A 25,710-nucleotide genomic window follows, 5' to 3' on the forward strand; every position below is an offset into this window, starting at 1 on the left:
GCTGTCCCTCAGCTCTTCAGCTCAAGGCGAGCGCTCTACCACTTGAGCCACAGCGCCACTTCCGGTTTTCTGGTGGTTTATTGGAGATAGGAGTCTGTCTCTCCTGCCCGGGCTGGCTTTGAACCGCAATCCTCAGATCTCAGCCTCCTGAGTAGCTAGGATTACAGGCGTGAGTCACCAGCGCCTGGCCTGTTTGAATTCTTTACTGTACTGGATCACTGGGTCTCAGCTACTGTAACATTGGTTTAGGTGACCATGTTAGGGGACTAGTCCAAACCAAGTGTGAGCTGTACCCAGATATGCTTGGGTTAAACTTGTGTAGAAATGAACCCTGTGGCCTCAGGAATGTCTGTGCTGATGACAAATGTTCTTAAAAGCATTATTTCATTGTAGACACTGTGTAAGGGTGGCTACAATAGCAGAGATTCTTAGTGTCTGGTGTCTTTTAAGCTCTGCCAAAAACAAAGAAGCTTTGTTGTGTGTCATATCCTGTAATTTCCCTTTCCAGGAAAAGCTCCTTCACAGAAGAAATACCTGGGTTTGAGAATGCTGCCTCTCACGCTGAAGTAAGCATGGGTTTGTTATGTCAGACACAAAAGCCATATTAGGATGGATGGTTTTTACAGCCAAGCTACAGCATTTGTGCTGCAGCCAGAGGGACCACATACTTGATCAGAGGTTTTATTTGTTATAGAGTTGATTCTGCACCTAGACCACCAGTGTTCACGGAACAGAGTGTCTTCCACTGGAGCTAACTGTGTCTTGTCCAATGATTCTAGGATTTAGCCTAGAGGATCTAACCACGCGCAGGGGCGAATGATTGTGATTGGTTCGATGCGATGCTCATTGGATGCCTGTGAGGCACAAGTGGAACAGGTTGTGCTCCTGAGAGGAACAGATAGGCTGTTCTCCTCAGAGGTCAAGGCTTTCTCCAGGGCACAGGAGTCACCTCGTTGTCTTTGCCAACCTTCTTCCTTCTAGCCTTCTACAAGACATGAAAAGGCAAGATCCGGATTTCCCTGATGTGAGCTCTGGGGTTTTTGTTTATGAAGTGATACAAGGAACAGCTGCTGAGAGGTAAGTGGAGATCAGGCCTGTGCCCAGCTTCCTGAGTTCTTTCTAAATGTGTGCCACGATCGATACTTGTTCTGTCAGCATGAATCAAGAAGGGAATTTAAAAATGTATTTAGTTTTAATCGATTTAAATGAGAAACACCCAGAAGTATTGGGCAATCTTTTTTTTTGGGGGGGTGTCTTTTGATTTTTGGTGCCACAGTATTGGGACTTTAGCTTAGAGGCTAGGTGCTGTCCCTTAGCTTTTTTACTCAAGACTGACACTCTACTACTGGAACCATTAGCTCCACTTCTGGCTATTTGCTGGCTGAGTCTCACAGTATTGCAGCCTGCCTGGGCTGGCTTTGAACTGGAATCCTCAGGTGGCAGACTCCCAGGTAGCTAGGATTTGAGTAGATTTAAAAGACTTACATGAAACAGTGTAAAATAGTTATCAAAAATTATAAAATGTTGCTGGTCACTGGTGGCTCATCCCTGTAATCCTAGCTACTTAGGAGGCTGAGATATGAAGATTACAGGTCAAAGCCAGCTTGGTCAGAAAAGTCTGTCTCCAATTAACTACCAAAAAATCTGGATGTGAAGCTGTGGCTTAAGTAGTAGAGCACAAGCCTTGAGTATAAAAGCTGCGGGGGGGGGGGGGGAGGGCTGGGAATGTGGCTCAGTGGTAGAGTGCTTGCCTAGCATGTCTGAAGCCCTGGGATTGATTCCTTAGTACCACATACACAGAAAAAGCTAGAAGTGGTGCGATAGCTCAAATGATAGAGTGCTAGGCCTTGCTCAAGCTCTGAGTTCAAGCCCTAGGACCAGTACACATACACCAAATTATAAAATGTTACACACAAATAATAGTATTTCAGGTATATTGAATTAAAATAAGGTATTGTATTAAAATTAATTCCATTTGCTTATATTTCTTTTTGTGCCAGTCCTAGGGCTTGAACTCAGGCCCTGGGCTCTATCCTGGAGTTTTTTGCTTATGGCTAGAACTCTACTACTTCAGCTACAGCTCTACTTCTGGCTTTTGGTCATTGAGTAGAGATGAGTCTCAGGGACTTCCCTTCTCAGGATGGCTTTGAACTGGGATCCTCAGATCTTAACCTAAGTGGCTAGGATTATAGATGTGAATCACCAGTGTCTAGCTTTACTTACAATTTTTTAAAAAGTCTACTAGAAAATTTTAAATGATATCTGTAGTTGTATTGAATGATATTGATATGAGTAAACAATCTAAGTTTATTTTACTGAGAATTACCAGATCTACTTTTTTCTTTTCAGTAGTGGAGGGAATTGAGTTCAGGACCTTGCACATACTAGGCAAGTGCCTTACAACTGGGCTATCTCTTAGCTATCTCTAAATCTACCCTTTCATTAGTAATTATTAACTCGTATTAAGTAATCAATAACAAATATTAAAAACAATACTACGTAGTTGAAATAGGTAAATAAATAAGAATGGGAGGATACAAAGAATTAAAAAGCTTAGTATATATTGTATGTAGGTTTTCTACATCATTTCCTTTGAACTCAGATGACAGCATGAGAAGTTAGAGCTATGACAACAGTCCCCAAAGAAGATGTCATTAAATGTTGTTTTGGAACAGTTAATATTAGGGAAGAGATGGATGTCTTACAAATATTATTTTCTGGGGCCTCACATTTCATCACTATCTTTAGTGTTTTTATTTTTCAAGAGCTCAGTCATCTGTTTAGATGGTGGTACTCTTACAGAGGGGGAAAAAATAGGTACCAACAGTACAACATAGCTAAGTGTTAGGTCTCATGTTATCAAACTTGGCTTATCATAGGCTTTTCTAGACTTTCCTGGTTCCTGCCCTGCTCCTTCCCCAATTCTGTATTTTTAACTTCTGGGCCCAGACCAAAGTGACTCCATTTAGCTGTTGTTATTCAAAAGGTGTAGAACCACTGGAAACAGCTGGAGTGAAAAGCAGAGAAGCAGTCATAGGCTCACCCTCCAACCTCTACTGAATCAGTCAGTGTATTTTTCTTCTGCTGCCTCCTCTTCCACCTCCTCCTCCTCTTCTTCTTGAGGAATGATTTCACTATGTAGCCCAGTCGGTCTTGAAATTTTCATCCTCTTACTTCAGTTTCCTGAGTGCTGGGATTATAAGTGTGTACCACCATCACCACCAATACTAATAATCATTACCATTAACAATAAAAATCATTACCATCATTAACAATTACAATAATTAATAATTATTAAAAGTTAATTATTGATCATTATTTATAATAATTACAATTATATAACATATAAAGCAATACACTATATATCAATATATTTATATAAAATACAATATGTATAATTACCATTACTTGCTATTATTATTAACAATTCTTAATTACATATAATTATTAATAACACCACATCATATTATTATTATTTTATTTATTTTGCAGTGCTGGGGATCAAATTCAGGGCCTTTCCTGAACCACACACACCTGTATTTCTAACATTTTAACATTTTAATTCTTAGTAGCTAGAATGTGAGATGTACTGCTGGAAGTTATTATATATAGGACTTTCTCCTTCCTGATTTTCACCACTTATACTGAATAGGATAATAATTACAGTGATAACAGCTGGCACTTAGGAAGTATTTACTAATCTCAGACAACATACTTGTTTGAGCCACCAACAATCTTAATCTTATATTTATTATTTTACAGGGGAATCAGCCCTGTGGAAGCAGAGTTTAATAAACTTACCCAGTAGTTCAGACATTAGGAATGTGGACCCCTCTGTGATGATTCTGCTTGTGTGGATGTTTTCTAATTTCTGAGTCAGAGTTGGTTTAATGGCAAGAAGATGTTCTGTTTCTTTTGGGGGGGGGGTTGAGGTGGGAAGATACTGGGGTTTGAACTCAGAGCCTGTGCACTGTCCCTTAGCTTTTTTGCTCAACTCTACCAACTGAGCCACAGCTCCACATCTGGATTTTTGGTGGTTAATTGGACATAAGGGTCTCATGGACTTTCCTGGACAGGCTAGCTCTGACCATGATCCTCAGATCTCAGCCTACTGAGTGCTAGGATTATAGGTTGTGAGCATGCAGGCAAGAAGATGGGTTTTCTTTTCCTTCCTTCCTTCCTTCCTTCCATCTTTCCTCTCTCTCCTCTCTCTCTCCCTCTCTCCTCCCCTCTCCCCCCCCTCTCTCGGTTGTGGGGCCTGAACTCTGGGCCTGGGTGCTGTCCCTCAGCTCTTCAGCTCAATGCTAGTGCTCTATCACTTGGGCTACAGGGCCACTTCCAGCTTTTTCTGCTTATGTGGTGCTGAGGAATCGAACCCAGGGCCTCATGCATGGAAGGCAAGCACTCTACCACTGAGCCACCTTCCCAGCCCAAGAAGATGGGTTTTCAAGTCTGAAAGACCTAACAGCAAGTCCATTTATTCACTTACAAGTTGTGTCACAGGCCCTTTGTCCCATGCAAGCCAATCCTCAGATCTAGTGCATAGTAGGTACTCAATAATAATTCACAGGTTTTTTTCTTATTCTGTTTTCCTACTCATAGTTTTCTATGAATTAAGTTCTTTCTTTGCTCACAAAGCCACAAATCATCCTCCAAAGCCATCTGTCCTGGTTCTAAAAGCCTCTGTATTTGCTCCCCACACATACTCTTGCTTTAAATTTCCTCTTTCTGGGCTGGGATATAGCTCAGTGGCAAAGCACTTGCCTAGCAAGTGCAGCGTCCTGGGTTCGATCCCCAGTACCAAAAAAGAAAAGACCAAAAAAATACAGTTAATAAATTTCCTCTTTCTTTTTCAGTTCTGGACATCAAAGCCAGGGCTTCGTACATGCAAAGCACACTTTCTCCCCCTGGACTACAACCACAGCCATATATATATATATATATATATATATATATATATATATTATTGTTTTTGTGTTGGTACTGGGCCTTGAACTCAGGGACTTGGCTTTTTTAGCTCAAGGCTGGTGTTCTATCACTTGAACCACAGCTCCACTTCCTGCCTTTTGCTGGTTAATTGGAAGTAAGAAACTCAGGAACTTTTCTGCTCAGGCTGACTTTAATCATATTCTTCATATCTCAGCCTCATAAATAGCTAGGATTATAGGTGTGAACCACCAGTGCCCAGTCCTATTTCTTTATAAATGGCACATGTCAGCTGGGCGCCAGTGGCTCACACCTGTAACGTTAGCCACTCAGGAGGCTGAGATCTGAGGACAACAGTTCAAAGCCAGCCTGAGCAGGAAAGCCATGAGTCTCTTATCTCTAATCACAGAAGAAGCTGGAAGTGGCACTGTTGCTCATGTGGTAGAGTGCTAGCCTTGAGAAAAAGGAGCCCAGGGACAGTGCCAGAGATTAAGCCCCAGGACCAGGAAAAAAAAAAAAGAGAGCTTGGTTAATCCTACCACATTGTCATTTTTTTTTTTTTTAGCTTCTCATTTCTCTTAAACCATCTTGCCTAGAGCCATTAAATCTAATGCTCCCTTTTTAGTCAGTTTTTTTTTTTCACTTTAAGACAAAATCATTAGCCTGGAACTATATTTGTGTTGTTTTGTTTTCAGAGCTAGCTTTTGTGTTCAGAATAAATATTCTATATGAAGCTAATGATAAGAGCCTAAGTATAATCACAATTTTGGCAAAAAGAAGCTACATCGTGAGCTTTAAATTTTGTCTCAGAGTACTGACTAGCTTTTGATGGCCTGGAAGCAGAATGTCTATAAGGCAGCTCAACATATTCTCCAGGTCCTTAAACTATGGGCTGTCCCAATCAAACTGAGCAGGGAACAAGTGCCATTGAAAAATACAGAGTTGGGAGTGATGGGTGACAATGTTGTCAGACACTTTGTATTCATAGACTGTTTTATAGAATGGGAACTTCTTTGCCCAACTACTTAAAGATAATAAAAATGTAAAAAAATACAAAAAAATATAGAGTTGGTTTTGTCCTTCTGATGGTGAGATGGAATGTACTTGATGTTTATAGAGGTCAGAGATGAACAGAAACCAGAACCTAAACTCTCCATTCCAAATCAGATCAATCAAACAAGAGGAATAAACTTAGAGTCTGATAGGAAATTAAGTTTATGATGGTGGTTAGGACCGGTGTCCTGTAGGTGATTTGGAAGTATATCTGAGAACAGATCTCATATTTGGAAGGATTAAGGCTATTTCTAGTTTCTTGATGTGTATTTCCAATGCCAGCAGAACAGGGCCACAAGAGAGATACACACTGCTTTGTAGCTGGGGAAAATGAAAACTTTCCTTATGGGTTCATGGTCTTTATTTCTCCTCTCCAGCTCAGGGTTGAGAGACCACGATGTAATTATCAGCATAAATGGACAGCCTGTTAGGACCACAGCTGATGTCATCGAGGCTGTAAAGGACAATGACACCCTCTCCTTCATAGTGCGACGTCGGGGAGGTCAGACCCTGTTCCTGAGAGTCACACCTGAAATCATCAATTAAATGTCTTAAAGAGAAACTGTCTAACAAAACCAAAGTTCTGTTACCTGGTTTGTATTGAAGATGTGCTAGAGGTGGTGGCAGGGCTTTAGGATCTCTGTTATAAAGAAAAATGAACACCTTAAACACACACACACACACACACACACACACACACAAAGACACAGTCAGAGAACTTTAGTCTGGGAATGCCATTCTGCTACAAACAATCCAAGTCAAAGAAGTCGTAGGGAGGTTTGGAGCTGATTAGATTTTATTTAAAGGTAACAACTGACAAATAGGCAATTTCTAATTGTGTGTGTGTGTGTGTGTGTGTGTGTGTGTGTGTGTAGATACTGGGGCTTGAACTCAGGACCTGGGTGTTCTCCCTTAGCTTTTATTTTTCAAGGCTATCATCTTACACTCTTAGCACTTGAGCCAGAACTCTACTTCTTGGATTTTGCTGGTTAATTAGAGATATGTCTTGTGAAGTTTCTTGCCTGGGCTTGCTTTGAACCAAATCCTCAGATCTCTGCCTGAATAGGTAGGATTACAAGTGTGAGTGCTTGGCTGTCTAATTTTTTTTTTTTCCCTGGGGTTTGAACAGAGGACCTGGGCATTGTCCCTGAGCCTCCCTGAGCCTCTTTGTACTCAAGGCTAGCACTCAAGCTAGAGTGCCACTTCTGGCTTTTTGAGTAGTTTATTGGAAATTAGAGTCTCACAGTCTTTCCTGGCCCAGCTGGCTTTGAACTGTGATCCTCAGATCTCAGCCTCCAGAGTAGCTAGGATTACAGGCATAGCTGTTGGCACCCAGCTTGGCTGTCTAATTAAATACTGACTGGGGGTACTCTACCATTCTAAACCTCTTCGATAGCCATGGACTGCTCACATGTACAAAAAGACTTATCTACCAAATATTAAGAAACAACCTGAGCCCAGGGTATACAAGTATTAAAAGTTTTAATAATACTCCTTTGCTCGCTCCTTCCTGAGGCTGTTTGGCCAAGGCTTGTGGACAGAGGAGGCCCCCTATTTAGAAGTCAGATTGGAACTGGCAGTGGCAGACTGTCATATAAGAGTATTACTAGTGACTCTCAAATGATCACTGCAGCAGAAGTAGCTTTGTTTCCCAGTGTTTCTGAGAAATGAGCTTATTCTCTAAAATAGTTTGAGTAATTTATAGACCCAAGCTCTTCCTGGAAGTATTCATGATTTCAAGTCTTGGAGCTGTCAAAGTTTTCTTTTAGAAAAAAAATTGTTTTTGGCCAGGCCCAGTGGCCCATACCTGTAATATCAGCTACTTGGGAGGCAGAGAAAAGAAGATTGAAGGCCAGCCTGGTCAAAGCACAAGCTCCACATGGTGGTATGTGATTATAATCCCAGCTATGAGGGAGGTATTGGTCTTGGATTGAAGTTAAAGACTTACATGGAAAAAAAGCCCGACAAGACCTTACCTAAAAAATAACTAAAGCAAAAAGAACTGGGGGCATGGCTCAAATGGTAGAGCCAAGCTCTGGGCCCCAAATTCAAATCCTGGTATTGCCAACAACAACAACAACAACAATAACAACAACAACCAAACTGAATGAGACTTGTAAATACTCATAGGGAAATTTTATTTTTAAATGACAGACCTCCTGGTTGAAAGTAATAATTTTAATTCCTATTTTCCAAACATCCTTGAAATGACCCAGGGCCCATTACATGAGTTACATAATCAGCCCAAAAATGAATTGTTGTTGTTTTTTTAATATGGCATCCTTGATGCCCTTAAGTTCTGTACTAAATTTTTAAGGAAAGTCTAGTGTCTTTCTGTGTGTGTGTGTGTGTGTGTATGTGTATCCTGAGGCTTGAACTGTCCCTGAGCTTTTTTGCTGAAGGTACTAACATGAGACACACCTCCTCTTCTGGCACTTTCCTGCACAGGCTGGCTTTGAATGGTAATCCTGAACTCAGCCTTCTAAGTAGCTAGGAATATAAATGTAAGTTACTGGCATCTGGAGAACTTTAAAAACATAACAATAGAATTTTTAAAAATTTTGTTTTTGGTACTGGGTCTTGAACTCAGGGCTTCAAGTTCATGGCTGGTGCACTACTAGTTGAGCTATACATACAATTCATTTTTTTGCTGGTTGGAGGTAGAGTCTCATGGACTTTTCGGCCCAGGCTGGCTTCAAAGTGTGATCCTCAGATCTCAGGCTTCTGAGCAGCTAGGATTACAGGTGTGAGTCAGTGAAGCCTGGCTTGTTTAAAATTTTTATACAACAATTGTTCCCTCTACTAGTATGGAAACAGTGATTATATTAAGGATGATAAAGCAGAACCTTTTAGGAAAACTGATACAGAATGATAGAATATTTCCAGAGAGTCATTTTGTCTGTGATTCTTCATCTTTAAGTCAGTGGTTATCTAAGAGTATGCTTGGAGCCATTTTACCTTGTTTTAATAGGTAAATTACTCTGAAAAACAGGTTCTGGGATAGTCTTGCCCACAAAGTCCATTTTTTATTTCATGCTTAGCAGCGTTTCTGAAATTAGATTACAAAGTATAGAAACTCAATTTGGAAAACCATTTATAATTCCAGGGGCTGGAGGCATGGCTCAAGTGGTACAGAGCCTTCCTATCAAGTACAAGGTCCTAAGCCCAAACCCTCATAGTACCAGAACAAACACTAGTTTGTTTTATTCCAAGTGACTTGGGAATGCAGAAGATGAATTGTATCTGTTTTCAATGTCTGTGCCAATGTAACAACATTTACTATCATGCTTTATAGGGATAATGTGTTGTTTCTTGTTGCTTCCTAAAATCATATTCCAATTCTACACTCTATTTGATATTCTTGAAGGAGTATGCTTTTCTTTCTCAGAGCATGGGGTTCCTCATTGTTATCTCATTTAGTTAGGAAGAAGAATTTTATAATTACCTGTAAGAAATCTTTTTCGGCCTAGAACTTGGGCTGGTTAAAAGTGTATGTGTGTGTATGTGTATTTGTCCTGGGGCTTGAACTCATGCCTGGTTGCTGTCCTTGAGCTTTTGTGCTCAAGGCTAGCACTCTACTACTTGAACCACAGCTCCATTTCTGGCTTTTTGGTGGTTAATTGGAGATAAGGGGCTCATAGACTTTCCTACCTGGGCTGGTTTTGAACAGCAATCCTCAGATCTCAGGCTCTTAGTGAAGTAAGGCGACTGGGTCTACGCCTCCCCTAGATAATTAGCCCTTGATTTCCTAATTGTTTCCTTAGATGGTTTGTTTATCTATTAGGTTTAAGTGTCTTCATCTGTTTTGCTTTGTTCAGGTATAACACTTTTGTTGGGTTTGATTCCACACACTTTGTGTGGTTTTGGCCTATATAAGCTTTGTGCTAGCTGCATTTGGGCTGCTAGTCTTTAATACAAGAGTCTAGCAACAGTCCTCTGGCTCTCCAATAAAGACTTATACTTAGGCCTCTGAAGTGGTGGCTTCCCGGGTTCTCATGACTGAGTTGCCTTACAACATCAGCAGCTAGTATTACAAGCAAGAGCCACCAGTGTCCGGCTAACTAAAGTTTTACATAGGACAACTTTACCAAAGAGGGGCAGCTCTACTCACATGTTTGATACTGTTGGCTTTGGAACATAAATGAAGAAATTACTGCATTGCATATACTGTCTCTGGACTACAATAATGGTAGAAGATGAGTTTACTAGTAGGTTATATCCCATGTTTAGCTTTCAGCCAAAAATAAAGCACCAAAAAATTCAGTTTCATTCTGTCTACTGAAAATACTCATACAGCAAGCACTCCAGGTTGGCAAGATTTATTCTGAAATTGAAGTTCAAAAATGGTGTGTATTAAAATCCACAGCCATTTTTATGTCTGCTGGAGATTTTCACTGGTTCAGCTCCAGATCTGTTGTGCATGAAGACTCCAGGTGACAAAAGACACATGGATTAAAATACTCATTTCATTCCTCTCATTGGGTCTGCCCCCTATTGGGTCCATCTCCTCCACAGGACTAAAGATTTAGTGTTGTACAGACACAAAGAGCATGGAACCCATCTGTAACTTACGAGTTAGCACTATATTTTATATTGTGTACATGAGGAAAGTATGCAGTCCCACAGCACTGTTTGCTCATCATTTCTAGTCTGCAAGGGAGGATCTGGGTTGAAAATCTGAAGTCCAAAGAATCTTTCTTCACATCCATTCCCTCCAAAGAGGGCTGGCAATCTTCATGTCTGACTGACATCAGAGCTGAGAATACTTCCTCAGTCCCACACTTGCTCCCCTGGGCCATAAGAGCGGCGATTCTCAGTAAATAGTGCACCAATTGCTGCCATCACTTGGCATCAGCCCTCCAGTGATGAGCAAAATAAGATCCACAAACCACCAGATCCCAAGTCCTCCAAGTGTCAGCAGTTTGCCGACTGCTGTGCCAGTGTGTCCCAAACAGAAGCGATCCACGCCGAAACATCCCAGGAAGAAGGAGTAGAGTAAAGTGGTAATGAAGTAGTGGCCAGTATACCTGAACAAACAAGGAGGAATAGGAAGATGTTTTGCCAAATAAATGAAGCACTTGAAGATTAATGAATTTAACATTATGGCCTCTTATCCTCTGTTTCATATTTTTTTGATAGGGTTTGTCAGGTGGGGCTGCCAGGGGAAAGAACAAAGAGACTCACAAAAAACCCATTTATGAACTACTCTGAAGGGACTTATGGGAGGGAAACCAGAATGGTTCTAAGATAGGAGCAAGAAAAAGGTTTAGATCATTCCCTTTATTGGAATCTCTGCAGAACTGTCAAATCAAGGCAGGGTGGGTGGAACATGTTAGGATTGGGTAATTTGAATAAGTTCAGCAAGTTCTAGGCAGTAGAGGAGGTCCTAGTGGCCTGGCCCTGGGATGATTAAGGCTCAGGAATAGAATACAGACCAATTAAAGGAAGCATGGCTCTAGATTGGTTAATTTATCTGTCAAGGACTGTCTCTTGGCTAAGCCTTTGTTATCTGACCAGTCTTGGGAATTAGAAATTCAGTCTTCCCAAGTAGGTTTTGTTTTGTTTTGTTTTGATGCAGGTTCTGGGGTTGGAACTCAAGGCCTATGTGCTATCCCTGAGCTTTTGTGCTCTACCACTTGAGCCACAGCTTGACTTATGGCTTTTTGCTGGTTAATTGGACATAAGAATCATTTCCTTTTTTTTTTTTTGCCAGTCATAGGGCCAGAACTCTGGACCTGGGTGCTGTCCCTGAGCTCTTCAGCTCAAGCCTAGCGCTCTACCACTTGAGCCACAGTGCCCCTTTCGGCGTTTTCTGCTTATGTGGTACTGAGGAATAGAACCCAGAGCCTCATGCATGCAAGGCAAGCACTCTACCACTGAGCCACCTTCCCAGCCCTGACATAAAAATCTTATAGACATTCCTGCTTGGGCTAGCTTCAAACTACAGTCCTCAGATCTTAGCCTTAGTAGCTAGAATTACAGATTTGAGTCATGGGTACCTGGCTGGATTTTTTTTTTAATATGTCAAGCATCATAATATAAAAAATAATAAAAAACTGTTTTTCTGTAATATACTCTTATCTTCCCTACCAATCTCTAGTTGGTCTTGAGTCTCAAAATGTTTATTCTTTGAATAAACATTGGCTTCTGCAGAGTTGGACTGGACAAACACATCTGCAAACTAGAAGTCATGGGGGGGGGAACTGGGCTCCCATCCCTTCCTACTTAAGCAGGCTCTTCTGCTGAGGCTCACCTGGCTTCCTCTTCTGCGGAAGTACCGTCTTTCCTTAATGTGTACCTGATCTTCATGCACCCTGCCTGCCTTGCAACTTTTTAAAAGCCAGGATTTCCTGGGGTTTCTGTCCTTACACAAGGTGAAAACATTTAACCTAGTTGCTCATATCATTTCTAAACACAGATGTAGATGTGTTCAGCTGATGTGCCTTCCAGTTGATTTCCCAGAAGGAATCCTAACCCTTCAACTTCAAATCAACTGGTATTCACAGTGAGGAGTCTGCAGTTTTCACAGGAAAATCTTTATTATTGGACTATTAAGACAAGTTGCACCAGATTTATGCCTATCTGGAGTCTTGGGGCTAGTTTCTGGTACAACTCTTTTCAGAATGAGGGGATAGACAGTGGGAGACATTCTGTTAGTTGGGGTAAGGGAAGACATTAAGGACCGTGGTCTCAAATCCATGTCCTTCATTGCAAACACTGCCTCTTATCAATGGGTATGCATAGGAGCAGTCACATTCACCTTGTTATGCTTTTGTTTTTCTGGTCTTGGGTCTTGAACTCTGGGCCTGGTCATTGTTCCTAAGATCCTTTTGCTGAAAGCTAGCGCTCTACCACTTGAGCTACAGCACCACGTCTGGCTTTTTCTGTGATGAACTGGAGATAGAATCTCATGGACTTTCCTGCCTAGGCTGCTTTCGAACTAAAATCCTCAGATCTCAGCCTCCTGAATAGCTAGGATTACAGGTGTGAGCAATCTGGGCCTAGCTTGCTGTTGCAGCTCTTCCTCCTCTCCATCCTTTTCCTCATCCCCCTTCCCTTCCCCTTCCTCCTTTTTTTTGAGACAAGTTCTTGCTATATAACCCAGGCTGGCTTCAAACTTGCAATCTTTCTGAATGCTGGGATTACAGGTTTGCAGACACCAGTTTATCACATTCCCACATTCCTCTTTTATATTTAAAAAGAAAAAAAATGACAAGAAATAGATTTATCTCGGTTCAAATACCAGCTATCCCTTCCAAAGTGGCACTAACTTTGGGCCAGGAGTGTAGCTCATTGTGAGAACACATGCTTAGTATGTTTGAAATTCTAGGTTTCATTCAACACTATTGTCACCACCAGCAGCTAGAAAGGTAACACTTACTTTATACAGGGCTTATTTTCCCGGAGGAAGGTCCTAGGACTGGCACACTCAATTCCATCTAGGGCCCGGCACTGGACAGAGGTGTGTTCCACATCACTGTAGGCCTGACCACCGAACTGTGGGATAATCACCAAAACCAAAACAAACTCACCAAAGCACACAACACGGAAGTATACTTTTCCTCAGTATTCTAATAATTCTAAGGAATAACTGGGGTGAAGCTATGCTCAAAAGCATGGGATTGCCATGTACTGGTGGGTCTTACCTATAATCCTAGCTACTCAGGAGGCTGATCTGAGGATCCCAATTCAAAGTCAGCCTGGCCAGGAACGTCCATGAGACTTTTATCTCTAATTAACCATCAATAAGCTGGAAGTACAGCTGTGGCAGATACAGCACCAGTCTTGAGTGAAAAAGCTAAAGGACAGTGCCCAGGCCTCTTTCCCCAACCATAAAAAGAATGGGATTCAGTGACGTATTTCAAATGATTTTAGATCAGTCCATTCAAAATGTACTTTTTTTTTTTTTTTTTTTTTTGGTTCCGGTCATGGGGCCTGAACTCTGGGCCTGGGCACTGTCCCTCAGCTCTTCAGCTCAAGGTTAGCACTCTACCACTTGAGCCATGAACCACAGCACCACTTCCAGCTTTTTTCTTTTTGCTTATGTGATGCTGAGGAATCGAACCCACGGCCTCAGACATGCAAGGCAAGCGCTCTACCACTGAGCCAACTTCCTAGCCCCCAAAATGTACATGTTTTTAAATAATTTTTTCTCAGTGATTGGCTTCTTCAATGCATATCAAAAATAACCATAATTTAGTTTCATGTCATTTAGAAGAGTTGGTCACAATACTGTAACTTTCTTAGAGAAAAAAGAACATAAAGAGGCATTTGAGAAAGGGTATGTAAGATGGCCAATGTGTATCTGAGGTCTGTTTTATATCTGTTAATGTGAATCAATATTCTAGAAAAATAGTTCAGAATGTCATTTGAATTAGGACTTTATTTAGGTCATAAATGGATGATCCTTATATACCTATAGTCTATCCCTAGTATGTGTTTTTAAATTCCAGCAAAATAATTCAGACCTGGGACTCTCATCCTTTGCTGAACTGAATGCTAACAAAGAAACTACAGCTATACAATTCTTTTTCTTTCTTTCTTCCTTTTTTTTTTTTTGGTGCTAGTGGGGCTTAAACTCAGGACTTGCTCAGTTTTCTCTATCACTTGAACTAAGCCTCCAGCCTTGCTATATTAATTAACTAATTAATTAATTTTAAATAGTTGTACAAGAGGTTTCAATTCTATATGTCAGATTATGAGTACAATGCAACATGATCAATGTTATTCCTTCCATTCTTCTCCCCATCCCATCCCTACCCTCAAGTTATTTAGTTCATTTTTATACAATATACAACTTCATTAATGTACATTGAATATCATGAATATATTTGCTCACCCTTCCTCCTTCATGTGTCTCCTTTTCCTGACAACCTCCCTCTCCCCTAACAAAACATGTTTTTGGGCTGGGAAGGTGGCTTAGTGGTAGAGTGCTTGCCTTGCATGCCTGAGGCCCTGGGTTCGATTCCTCAGCACCACATAAGCAAAAGAAAAAAGCCAGAAGTGGCGCTGTGGCTCAAATGGTAGAGCGCTAGCCTTGAGCTGAAGAGCTGAGGGACAGCGCTCAGGCCCAGAGTTCAGGCCCCACGACCGGACCCCCCCCCAAAAAAAAAAAACCCAAAACAAAACATGTTTTCTATTTTTTACTTTTTGGCTAGTAATTCTGAAGATGGAGTCTCACAAATGTTTTGTTTTTTTTTGCTGCTGTTCCTAGGGCTTGAGTTTTTTTTTTGCTCAAGGCTAGCACCTTACCACTTGAACCACAGCTCTTATTTCTGGCTTTTTGTTGGTTAACTGGAGATAAGAGTCTCCTGGACTTTCCTGCCCAGGATGGCCTTGAATCATAACCCTCAGATGTTAGCCTTCTGAGTTAGCTAGATTATAAGCCTGAGCCACTGATACCCGGCAGACTTTTGTTTCTGGGCTTGTTATAAAGCTCGATCCTCTGGATCTCAGACTTTTGAGTAGCTTAGCATGAGCCACTAGTGCCCAGCTCTTACATGTCGTACTGGCACTTTGTGTCTTATTACTATTTTTGGGTCCTCCAAGGGGAGTACTGGCAAATAATGATGTAACTTTCTCATACTTCCTGGGAACTGTTCTATTTTAGGACTTACGTACAAGGGCGAGTTTGAGGACCTCACAGGGAAAACTGAAGTTTTTTCATTAACTCAGCAAAAGTAACATGTCTCTATAATGCTAATCAAGCTTTTATAAGTAATTACCAATAACATTTCAATGTGTTTAAAGTACTTCTTTATATATGATTTCATTCAGGTAGGATCTCTGTTTTTTGTCCCAGTTGGCCTTTGATAGTCCTTCTACTTAGTAGCTAAGATCAGGGAGGCATGTCACCATGACTACTTTATTGCTTGAGATGGGAGGTCTTGTTAACTTTTTGCATGGGTTGCCCTTGAACCTTGGTCCCTCCCTATTGAGTTCAGGTGACTACAAGCATAAGACACTGTGCTGGGCTAAGAGTTATTTTTTTTTGTTCTTGCTACTGTCAAGTTTATTTCTGTATCTGATTTAGTACCAAAAATGTTTCCTCATAATTCTCTTGACATCTACAAATTTTGTACTATCACTTAGTGATGGAAGATAAAATAAAATTTGTGTTTCTAAAAGCTTAGTGGAAAGTATACACCCAGCTTTAAGAAAAATTAATAGATCTGAATGACTTTCCCATTCCCATTAACAAGTGAAAAATAAAAGGTCCTCAACATAAGAATCTTTGTCCCAAATGTGTGTGAAACTTCCTAATTCATCATCAGATTTTGAAAGCACATAGCTTTTCTTTTGTTCTTTCAGGAAAGGGCATGGTTCAAAGAATAGGTGACAATTTAACTTCAAATCTGTTCATTTCAATAGGCCAAAGGAACCAAAGATGGATTGATGTTCGAACCTGGATGGTTTTGGGATAGAAATTGCTCCTTCCTGTGGAGATCAAATGTGTTGTACAGCCACTGTCCTTGATCATGCTGGAGATTTCTGTAACAGTTATTTGGATGGATTTCTACTATAATGTACATTCTCACTTTTTTTTTTTTGAAACAACACCCAGCCAGTACTACTTCTCTATGGAAAAGTTTGCTTGTGCAACAAACACTTACCTTGAGACAACCATAACCAAGTTCCTGGGATGCGGTTGTATTTCCAACATGGTCCACTGGTTCGTCACATTTTATAAATTCGTCTGGTCTGTAAATCACAGTAAGATTGTGATCACCATCATCCTTGTACATAATCAAATTAGGCAAGGGACATTTCGTCGCTAAGTTTTCTGGGTGTGTATTCCACCCTGTGGGCCCCATTCCAAACCAATGGTGGTGGTAAAGCACAAGGAGTCACCCTAGTGACCCTTTTGTTGGCGGTGTTTTAGTTCTGTTTCTATGTAATCTACTAAATGGCATCCTCTCCTTCTGCTAGGCAAACAATACAAGCTTATGGGGAGACATTTAAGTCAAATGCAACTCAGTTCTTTTTGTATTTCTCAAATGCCTTTAGTCATTTGACCAAAAAAGAAGTGTTAAAAAAGGCCTGGTCTGTAACAGTGAGGATACTGATTTTTTTTTTTAAAGTGCCTGGGGACACAGAGAAGTCATTTCTCCATTTGTTTCTTGGTACCGGTGGATTATCATTTAGCAAAAGGATGCAGAAGAAATAAAGGCTCAACCTAGAATGCTTCTTTTTCCAGAGACGGTGTCATTCCTTCGGGATCCCAAAGATCTGACACTCACACACGAGGTTATCCCTGGATAAGGGGGTCCTGTCATGATCACCCAATCCGGTATTCAGGTGGCAATGGTCTATGAAAAGGGAGGAGCCTCACCCCTCCCCCTCCTTTCCACATCAGCCACACAGCCCTGGTCCAGTCTCCCCCTCGGCCCGCCTCGACGACTGGAGAGCTTACAGGTAGGAGCAGAAGATGACTGGAGAGTGGGGGTCGCCATATTCCCAGCTGGGCGCCCCAGCGGGACCCTCCTGGTGGGCAGCGGATGTGAGCTCCAGCTCGGCAGTGGCATTGTAGGAGTGGCTCCGGGAGACACAATGCAGCAGCAGCAGATTCCCCAGCAACAAAGCCGCCTGGCCACAAAGAAGCAAATAACTCACCGGGCAGCCACCCAGCACCATACTCCCGGAGAAACCCAGGCCGGCACGGCGACCCAAGCCCAGCCAAGCCCAGCCAGGTCAGGCCTTTCCGCGTAGCCTAGCGCCCTGTGAGACGCTCCGCCCACTGTTCTAACCAATCAAAAGGCTCCTTGCTCCGAGCGTTCCTCTTTCTCCCGCCCCCTCCCCCCCAGTAAGTGTGCTCAAGAGCTGGGAGACTGGGCGCAAGGAGGTGGGCGGGGCCTCGCGATGCGGGTTTCAGTGGTGGGTTCAGAAATCCCATTCTCCTCCCGCCACGGGCTGGAATTTTCCCCCGAAGTCAGCAAAGAGGAGGCGCGGTTGGAAGCTAAGGCCCGGTTGCGTCAGTGCCGTGCGCATGCTCGGTCCAGCCCTGGGGCCCCGGGGGGGCGGGGAAGGGTGCAAAATGATCGAAGAGGCGGAGGCTGAGGCGACGGATCGCTAAGTGGAACGTGCGGGCTGTTTCGAGATGGGGTCGGGCGCGGGCTCGACCCCTGGGAGCCTCCTTTTCTGGTTGCTGTTGTGTGGCCCGGCGGGCGCGGTGCTCGCTGGGGAGCGCCTGGGTGCGTGTCTGCTTTTACGGTTCTTTGGGATGGCTGGTTCCCAGAGTCGGGACGCTCGGAGGTGCCTGCGAGTTGGAGGGATCTGGTGCTGGCACCCCGCTGGACCCCGGCTGGCTGGACCCCGGCAGTCGCGAGGCACACCGCGGCGGACGCGCCGCGCGGGGGTCTGGTGCCCCGCGTCGTCTGGTTCGGCTCCCTCCGCGCCTTTGGCGCCGCATCCGGAGGGAAGCGGGGTGGGGGGACCGGACTCCCGCGCTGCTGGGGGTGCGTTCCCGGAGCCCGCCCCGAGCTGCGAGCCCGCGATCGGGCCAGTTCCTGCGGGCGGAGGGGCGGCACTGGTCTGAGACCGGGAGGTGGAACTTGCCTGGGGTCATCGGGGTTTGTGGCTGTGGCGGGGGTAGAGTCAGTACGTTTAGTCGCAGGGCTAACGCTGGTCATGGAGTAAGGACCGCGGGTTCGTTTCTCACGGGCCGTGTTGGTTGTAGTAGGAATAGTTTTCGTTTTGAAATGCAGAGCTACATTTCTATAGCAGCCGTAGCGTAGCCGCCGTTCTTTGATCTGTGTTCACACTCAGCGCTGGCTGTCCTCGTCGCCGGGCAGCTAATCCTGTTTCACCCAGGATTATCCCTAGGAATTACATGATGGATGGGAAATCAGTCGTTTTCTTTCTGGATTGTGAACCATCCTATGGATATGTCTGATAGTTATTGTTTATATTGGTGATGCCCTGGCATAATGGGAGCAAATCATCACCATTCTCGGGTTTTTTTTTCTCCTCCTTCTTCTGGAAATGTTATTTATTGTGAATTTTCTATTGACTTTTTCAGTGTATGGCTGCGTTGTCTGTGAGGGATGGGGTGTCGATTTGAGGGTGGTTCAAAGGTGAGGATAGAAGATTTCAGTACTGAACTGCTGACCTGCACGAAATTTTCCTTTATTTCGTACCTTGGACTTCTAAAACTTAAATCAGTTTGACCCTGTGTCGAAAGTTTGGAGTTTAAAATATTTAAAATTTGAATACCTTTCTTTGTAAAAATGTTTTCTGGTTAAGACTTTTTCTGTGGTGGTGGTCTATCTACCAATACTTACAGTAGATTGTATACAGTATATGAATTTTAGTAATGCATGAGTCTGAGGGTTTGTAAATAAACATCAGACTGAACTTTTAGTTCATGAGTATTTTATTATAGAACTGCAAAGAGAGAAATGGAATGTCTTCATGATGGTGGCTTCTGTGGCAAGTCCTGCACCTAAAGGTGGCATACTCCTTCACCATGTGGCCAGCGTTTAGGGAAATCCTGTAAACCCATCCTTCAGTGCTGTGAAAGGGTGAATGATGGTATGTGCTAAGTGTATCTCAGGGATGTTGGGCAGGTTTTATAGAGAAAGTGATATTTGAACCGAGCTAAATGGGGTGAAATTTACAACTAAAAGGTTAGGATGTGCATTGTAAGCAAAAAGAAAAAAAAAAGGTTTTGCAAGAATGTATATAAGGGGGAAGTGAAAGAACTGACTTGTTAAAAATGATGAGAATGCCAGTAGGCTTTGGGTGTGGAAGGCAAAGTCAAAACTAAGGTAGCTGTGTCAAGGTAAGGGGGTCAGATTTCACCCTGTAAGAAGTTCTTTGGTCAGTGAAAGTTTTTAAGTAGGGGGGTGGTAATCAGATTTTCAGTGAGACAATGGACTGGACCAGGAGGACAGAATCTGGGAGGGAGAGATTAGAATTCAGGGTGGGAGGGAGGGGCTGGAGACTGAAACCAGTTAGGAGGTGCTGGCAATCAGTGCAGTGGTGTGTTGTCTGTGGGGAATGCTCTTCCAGAATCAGCTAAGCTTTTGCAATACAGGATGTTTAAAACATGTTCCGAGACTTCTTCCAATAATGAAAGAGGAATTGGAGGACTCAGAAAGGCCACACATTAATGTTACATTGGGAATTCAGTAGATTTTGGTGGGATTTTTTTTTCTCCCAGAAAATTGCCAATTTTAATCCTCATATACACAGATTCATTGCTGTTGGAGAAGCAGATTGGTAATGGGCTTCTTTGTTTTATGTAATTTTAATTTTAATTATAAAAATGTACAGAGAGCTTATAGTTACATAAGTCATGAGTACATTTCTTTTTTCTTCTTCTTCTTCTTTTTTTTTTTTTTTGTTGGTCATGAACTCTGGGCCTGGGTGCTGTCCTTGAGCTCTTCAGTTCAAGGCAAGTGCTCTACCACTTTAGCCACAGGGTCACTTCAGGTTTTCTGGTGGTTTATTGCATATAAGAGTCTCACAGACTTTCCTGCCCTGGCTGGCTTTGAACCTCGATCCTCATATCTCAGCCTCCTGAGTAGCTAGGTTTACAGGCGTGAGACACCGGCTCTGGGCATGAGTACATTTCTTTTTGGACAGTGTCACCCCTTCCCTCACTTTGTCCCAGTTTTTCCTTCCCATCCCCACTTACAAGTTGTATAGTTCATTTTCAACATAGTTTCTAGTGAGTACCACTGCTGCATTTATTCATCCTTTGTCCCTCCCAAAGATAAAGACCAGGCAAGATAAAAAGAAAAGAAAGCAAAAGCAACAAAGCAAAAATTTCTTGTTTCCATTTCCTAGAGTTCATTTTGATAAATGCACATTGCATCTTTGTGTTCCTTCCCTAAAAGTATCCTCCTTTGGTCTCATTGTGTGAATACCTACAGTTCTGGATAGTTGATCATGTCTGGGTATATATATATATTTTTTTTTTGGGTCCGGTCATGGGGCCTGAACTCTGGGCCTGGGTGCTGTCCCTCAGCTCTTCAGCTCAAGGCTAGCATTCTACCACTTGAGTCACAGCACCACTTCCGGCTTTTTTCTTAGGTGGTGCTGAGGAATTGAACCCAGGGCCTCGGGCATGCAAGGCAAGTGCTCTACCACTGAGCCACTTTCCCAGTCCCCATGTCTGGGTATATTTTAAATTGAACTTCCACATAAAAGAAAACATAAGCTGTTTGCTTCTTAGCTTGGCTTACCTCACTTAACATGATCTGTTTTAGGTCCATCAATTTCCCTGAAGATGACGTAATATTCTTTCTAATGGCTGTGTAAAATTCCATGTGGTGTAGGTACCACATTTTTTGGATCTACTCTATTGTAGGGCATCTGGGCTGTTTCCATAACTTGGTAATTGTGAATAGTGCAGCAAACATGGATGTGCAAGTGTTTTTATGGTATCCTAGCTTGTGATTTTCTGGGTAGATGCCCAAGAGTGGAAGATCTGTGTTTGGTTTTTTGAGGAGCCTCCAGACTGCTGTCCAGAGTGGTTGAACTAGTTTATATTCCCACCAACAGTGCAATGGCGTTCCTTTCCCCCCACATTTCCACCAATATTTGTTGTATAAATTCACGATGTTGGTCAATCTAACTAGAGTGAGATAGAATCTCAGAGTTCTTTGGATTTGTATTTCCTTTATGGCCAGTTGTTGAGCATTTCTTTTTTTTTTTTTTTTTTTGCCATTCTTACTTCAGAGTAATATCTCCCTTAGCTCCGTGTTTTTGGCATGTTTTTTCTACACCCATTTGTAACATTGTGTTATGATGAAATGCTTATGCTCTAGTTTCTGAACAGTTGATTTAAACAGTTAATAAAACAACAAATGGGCCAACAAAGGTAACTTTAGAATAAATAGGATGCACCAGATTTAGAAAATATTCTCTTAGAAACTTTGGCATTCTAGAGCTTGAAAGAGAATTCACAGTGAATAATTGTAAAATGAAGTATGTTGTAAGAACTTAGGTCCACACTAACCTCATTTTTAGATGCACACACACATAAAAAACACACATTCATATATATCTCTTTGTGAGAGTGTTTCAGGCTTTTCTGCCCAGGATGGCTTCCAATTGCTATCCTCATACTTCAGCCTCCTGGGACCAGCTAGTTTGAGGTATCTTTTTGGGGTCCGGTTGTGGGGCCTGAACTCTGGGCCTGGGCACTGTCCCTCAGCTCTTCAGCTCAAGGCTAGAGCGCTACCACTTGAGCCACAGCACCACTACCGGCTTTTTTTTTTTCTGCTTATGTGGTGCTGAGGAATCAAACCCAGGGCCTCATGCTAGCAAGGCAAGCACTCTACCACTGAGCCACCTTCCCAGCCCTGGGGCACATCTTTTAAGAGTCAGTAAGAAAACCTGAGAAATGTACTTAATTCTTCAGTCAGTTCTGTTTTGTTTGAATTTGTTTACCTCTTCCTTAATACAATAATTGGGGTACTGCTGATGCCAGTAATGAGTCCAAAAATGGTATCCTGGACAACCATGTTATATTGTAGGCCAAACCTGAGGAATACCTTTTTCCCTTTGACACAGTTTTCTTTTCATGTCTTTGCTTCTTTAGTATCTTGTGGGAGGCCTTCAGGCAAGTAGATTTCCACAGAGCCTGCACCTGTTAGTCTCCTAGCTCATAGGATCCTGCTGTGAACACACATGCCCTCAGTTCCCATGCCTACTTAGAGAAGAAGGCTAGGTATCTGTTCAGGGATAAGTATGGGTGGGGCCTGTGTGCTGGTGAAAAAATTGGTACAGAATAGTACATAAAGCTCACTTTATGTTGTCAGTGATAGTTATCACCAACAGAACTATGGATGAATAACTGTTCAGAAGAGATTGTAAACTGAATGTATTTTACTGTACCTGTTCAGGAAATACATGCTAAGATATTTACTTTGGTCTCAGCAACTTAAATTCATTGCTAGTGAAACTTCAATCCTTAAGAACATTCAATTTTTTTTTTTTTTGGTGCCAATCCTGAGGCTTGAATTCAGGCCTTGGTGCTGTCTCTGAGCTTTTGTGCTCAAGGCTAGCTCTACTACTTGAACCTCAACTCCACTTTCAAAAGCTTTTTGGTTGTTAATTGGAGCTAAGAGTTATATGGACTTTCTCCCTGGGCTGGCTTTGAACCACAATCCTCAGATCTGAGCCTCCTCAGTAGCCAGAAATTACTTGTGTGAACCACTAGTGCTCAGCAGAACATTAAATCTTTGTGTGTGTGTGTGTGTTTATGTGTGTGTCTTTATAGGTGTACATGTGGGCTGGTCCTGGGGCTTGAACTCAGGGCCCAGGTGGCTGTCCCTAAGCTTTTTTGTTCAAGGTTAGTGCTCTCCCTCTTGAACTATATAGCTTCACCTCTAGCTATTTGGTGGTTAATTGGAGATAAGAGATAAGGTTGGCTTCAAACTGTAATCCTCATATCTCACCTCCCTGATTAACTTGTATTACAGACTGAGCCACTGGTGCCTGGCAACATTAAATCTTATAAATAGCTACACAGCATTGTCTAAATGTGACACTTGAAAACAGCAAGAGATGCATTTTCCTTTTATAAAGACAAGTGCATGAAAAAGGTTAGCACTAAGCCGGGAGTCCTTTGGCTCCCGCCTGTAATCCTAGCTACACAGGAGGCTGAGATCTGAGGATTACAATTCAAAGCCATCCCCGGCAGGAAAGTCTGTGAGACTCTTTTTTTTTTTTTTTTGTCTGGTCGTGGGGCCTGAACTCTGGGCCTGGGTGCTGTCCCTCAGCTCTTCAGCTCAAGGCTAGCATTCTACCACTTGAGCCACAGTGCCACTTCTGTCTTTTTCTGCTTATTGTGGTGCTGAGGAATGGAACCCAGGGCCTCAGGCATGCAAGGCAAGCACTCTACCACTGAGCCACCTTCCCAGCCCAAAATGACATACTCTTTTTTTGGTTGGTCATGGGGGCTGAACTCTGGGCCTAGGTGCTGTCCCTCAACTCTTCAGCTCAAGGCTAGCACCTACCACTTGAGCCACAGTGCCACTTCTGGCTTTTTTCTGCTTATGTGGTGCTGAGGAATTGAACCCAGAGCCTCACGCATGTGAAGCTAGCCCTCTACCACTGAACCAACTTCCCAGTCCCTGTGAGACTCTTATCTCCAATAATCCATCAGAAAATTGGAAGTGGTGCTGTGGCTCAAGTGGTAGAGCACTAGCCTTGAGCTGAAGAGCTCAGAGTCAGCGCCCAAGCCCAGAGTGCAAGCCATGATCGACCAAAACAAGAAAAAAAAGGTTAGCACTCAAAATACAGGATGTTATAGAACATAAGAGTAGAAATCATAATCATAAGTGTGTTTGAAGGAGGTTATTAATATGTGATACATATTTATTTGGGATTGGCCCTGTGCATAGAGTAACAATATGTGGTCCTAAATAATAGCTCTTTATGGATCTAGTTACAATAATTTCTCTTTGTGCAGTACTTTAGACCACAGAATGACCTCATTCAGCCAGAATGTGCAGCCCAGGTTTGTCTTCCCCAGTGTAAGTACATGAAGGTGCTATTTGTTGAGATAATAAGCAGGAAGGAAAGGAGAAATGCTGGTGGTTTGGCATTCACATTTGTTTGCCTTGCAATTAGGTAGAAATCCTTTAACTTCTTTCTTTGTACTGTTACTGTTATTAAAAAAATGCATAGACTTTCTTCAAACTACAGTTCATTAAAAGAACTAAGACCTTTTCCTTTACTGAGTAGAGGACCATTGTTTCATGTTTCAACTTTTATTTTCATCTTTATTCCATGTTTTAAACATGCTCTTTGAGATCACTAGGTCACAGCTTTCGAGAGTATGTTTTCTTCTTTCAAATTCTAATAGAGTAGCTTGTATTCTCCATAGAGTTGATTGTTGCTTTCATTATCAATTCTCTTTTCACCTGTGTTTTTAAGCTGGGGCAATTTTGCCCACAGAAAGTGCTCTGAAGATACTTTTAGTTGTTGCTTCTGTGAGAGAGCACAGGCATCTGGTGAGTGGAGGTTTAGGTTGCACAGGATGCCTATAATACTTTCCAGCTTCAAGTGTCAGCAGCATGAAGGTGAAAGCTTTATATAAATAATGTTCATGTACTTCCTTTCCCATATAACATGGGAAAAATGTTTGGTTCTAATGGGAAGGTGGGCTTTAGGGGAATGTGGAAAAATCTGTTCAGGATATGAACAGGAGAAAAGAAAAATGAATTTAGACTTAGAGATAAGAAAGGAATCTCGGGGAAAAAAAACATAGGAAGGAGATTTCTCATACCATTGTCGGATATTATTTTTGACTGGCATTTCCCAAAGTTGCACATTTGTTAGGATCTTTGAGAACTTTTTAAAAAAATTTTTATTTAATTTTTATTGTGAAAATACTGTACAGAGGGATTACAATTACATGGGCAAGATGAGTATATTTCTTATCAAGCATTGTAGCCTCCTCCTTTGTTTCCCCTTCCCATCCCTTCCCATCCCCCCCCCTCCACCCAATCCTCCCCACCCCCCCAAAGTTGTGAAGTTGGTTTTGGACATATCGACTTGTATTTCTCATTGTTGCAACAGGTCCACCTGTATCCTTATTTAAACGACTTGTTTTTCCCCTTCCTCTCCACAAATTATACCAACATCAAATACAGTGAAAGCAGGGGTTATACTGTGGGGAAGGGACATACAAAGCAACAAAGAAATAATCTTATAAATGCGTTATAAACAATCACATGAAAGAAAAAAAAAACATTTGAATACATATCTTAGGGT

The 25,710-nt window shown here is 42.3% G+C and overlaps 3 protein-coding genes across 3 annotated transcripts in view; 2 read left to right on the forward strand and 1 right to left on the reverse strand.

Annotated features, from left to right (window-relative positions):
• Htra4 (HtrA serine peptidase 4) overlaps positions 1 to 6,525 on the forward strand; it is a 14,409-nt gene extending 7,884 nt beyond the window's left edge. Inside the window, exons 7-9 of the mRNA XM_013025237.1 lie at positions 509 to 566; positions 982 to 1,077; positions 6,357 to 6,525. Of these exons, the coding sequence (XP_012880691.1) occupies positions 509 to 566; positions 982 to 1,077; positions 6,357 to 6,525 (323 nt within the window). The remainder of the gene's footprint in view (positions 1 to 508; positions 567 to 981; positions 1,078 to 6,356) is intronic.
• A 3,757-nt stretch (positions 6,526 to 10,282) lies between these two features.
• Positions 10,283 to 17,769, reverse strand: Tm2d2 (TM2 domain containing 2). Its single transcript, XM_013023474.1, has 4 exons — positions 17,393 to 17,769; positions 16,593 to 16,680; positions 13,361 to 13,476; positions 10,283 to 11,006 (listed from the first exon to the last, which is right to left on the reverse strand). The coding sequence occupies exons 1-4, from the start codon at positions 17,611 to 17,613 to the stop codon at positions 10,793 to 10,795; spliced, it is 639 nt and encodes a 212-aa protein (XP_012878928.1). The 5' UTR covers positions 17,614 to 17,769; the 3' UTR covers positions 10,283 to 10,792.
• A 235-nt stretch (positions 17,770 to 18,004) lies between these two features.
• Adam9 (ADAM metallopeptidase domain 9) overlaps positions 18,005 to 25,710 on the forward strand; it is a 102,513-nt gene continuing 94,807 nt past the window's right edge. Inside the window, exon 1 of the mRNA XM_013024321.1 lies at positions 18,005 to 18,170. Within this exon, the coding sequence (XP_012879775.1) occupies positions 18,077 to 18,170 (94 nt within the window). The 5' untranslated portion in view covers positions 18,005 to 18,076. The remainder of the gene's footprint in view (positions 18,171 to 25,710) is intronic.

This window comes from Dipodomys ordii, unplaced genomic scaffold (assembly GCF_000151885.1).
Source record: "Dipodomys ordii isolate 6190 unplaced genomic scaffold, Dord_2.0 Scaffold4, whole genome shotgun sequence".
Classification (NCBI taxonomy): domain Eukaryota; kingdom Metazoa; phylum Chordata; class Mammalia; order Rodentia; family Heteromyidae; genus Dipodomys; species Dipodomys ordii.

Coding starts and splice junctions, on each gene's coding strand:
- Tm2d2 (XM_013023474.1), bottom strand. CDS start 17,613: ATGGTGCTGGGTGGCTGCCCGGTGAGTTATTTGCTTCTTTGTGGCCAG. Junction 16,681..17,392: donor GTCATCTTCTGCTCCTACCT/GTAAGCTCTCCA, acceptor TGTGATTTACAG/ACCAGACGAATTTATAAAAT. Junction 11,007..13,360: donor GAAAATAAGCCCTGTATAAA/GTAAGTGTTACC, acceptor TTGTTTGTTCAG/GTATACTGGCCACTACTTCA.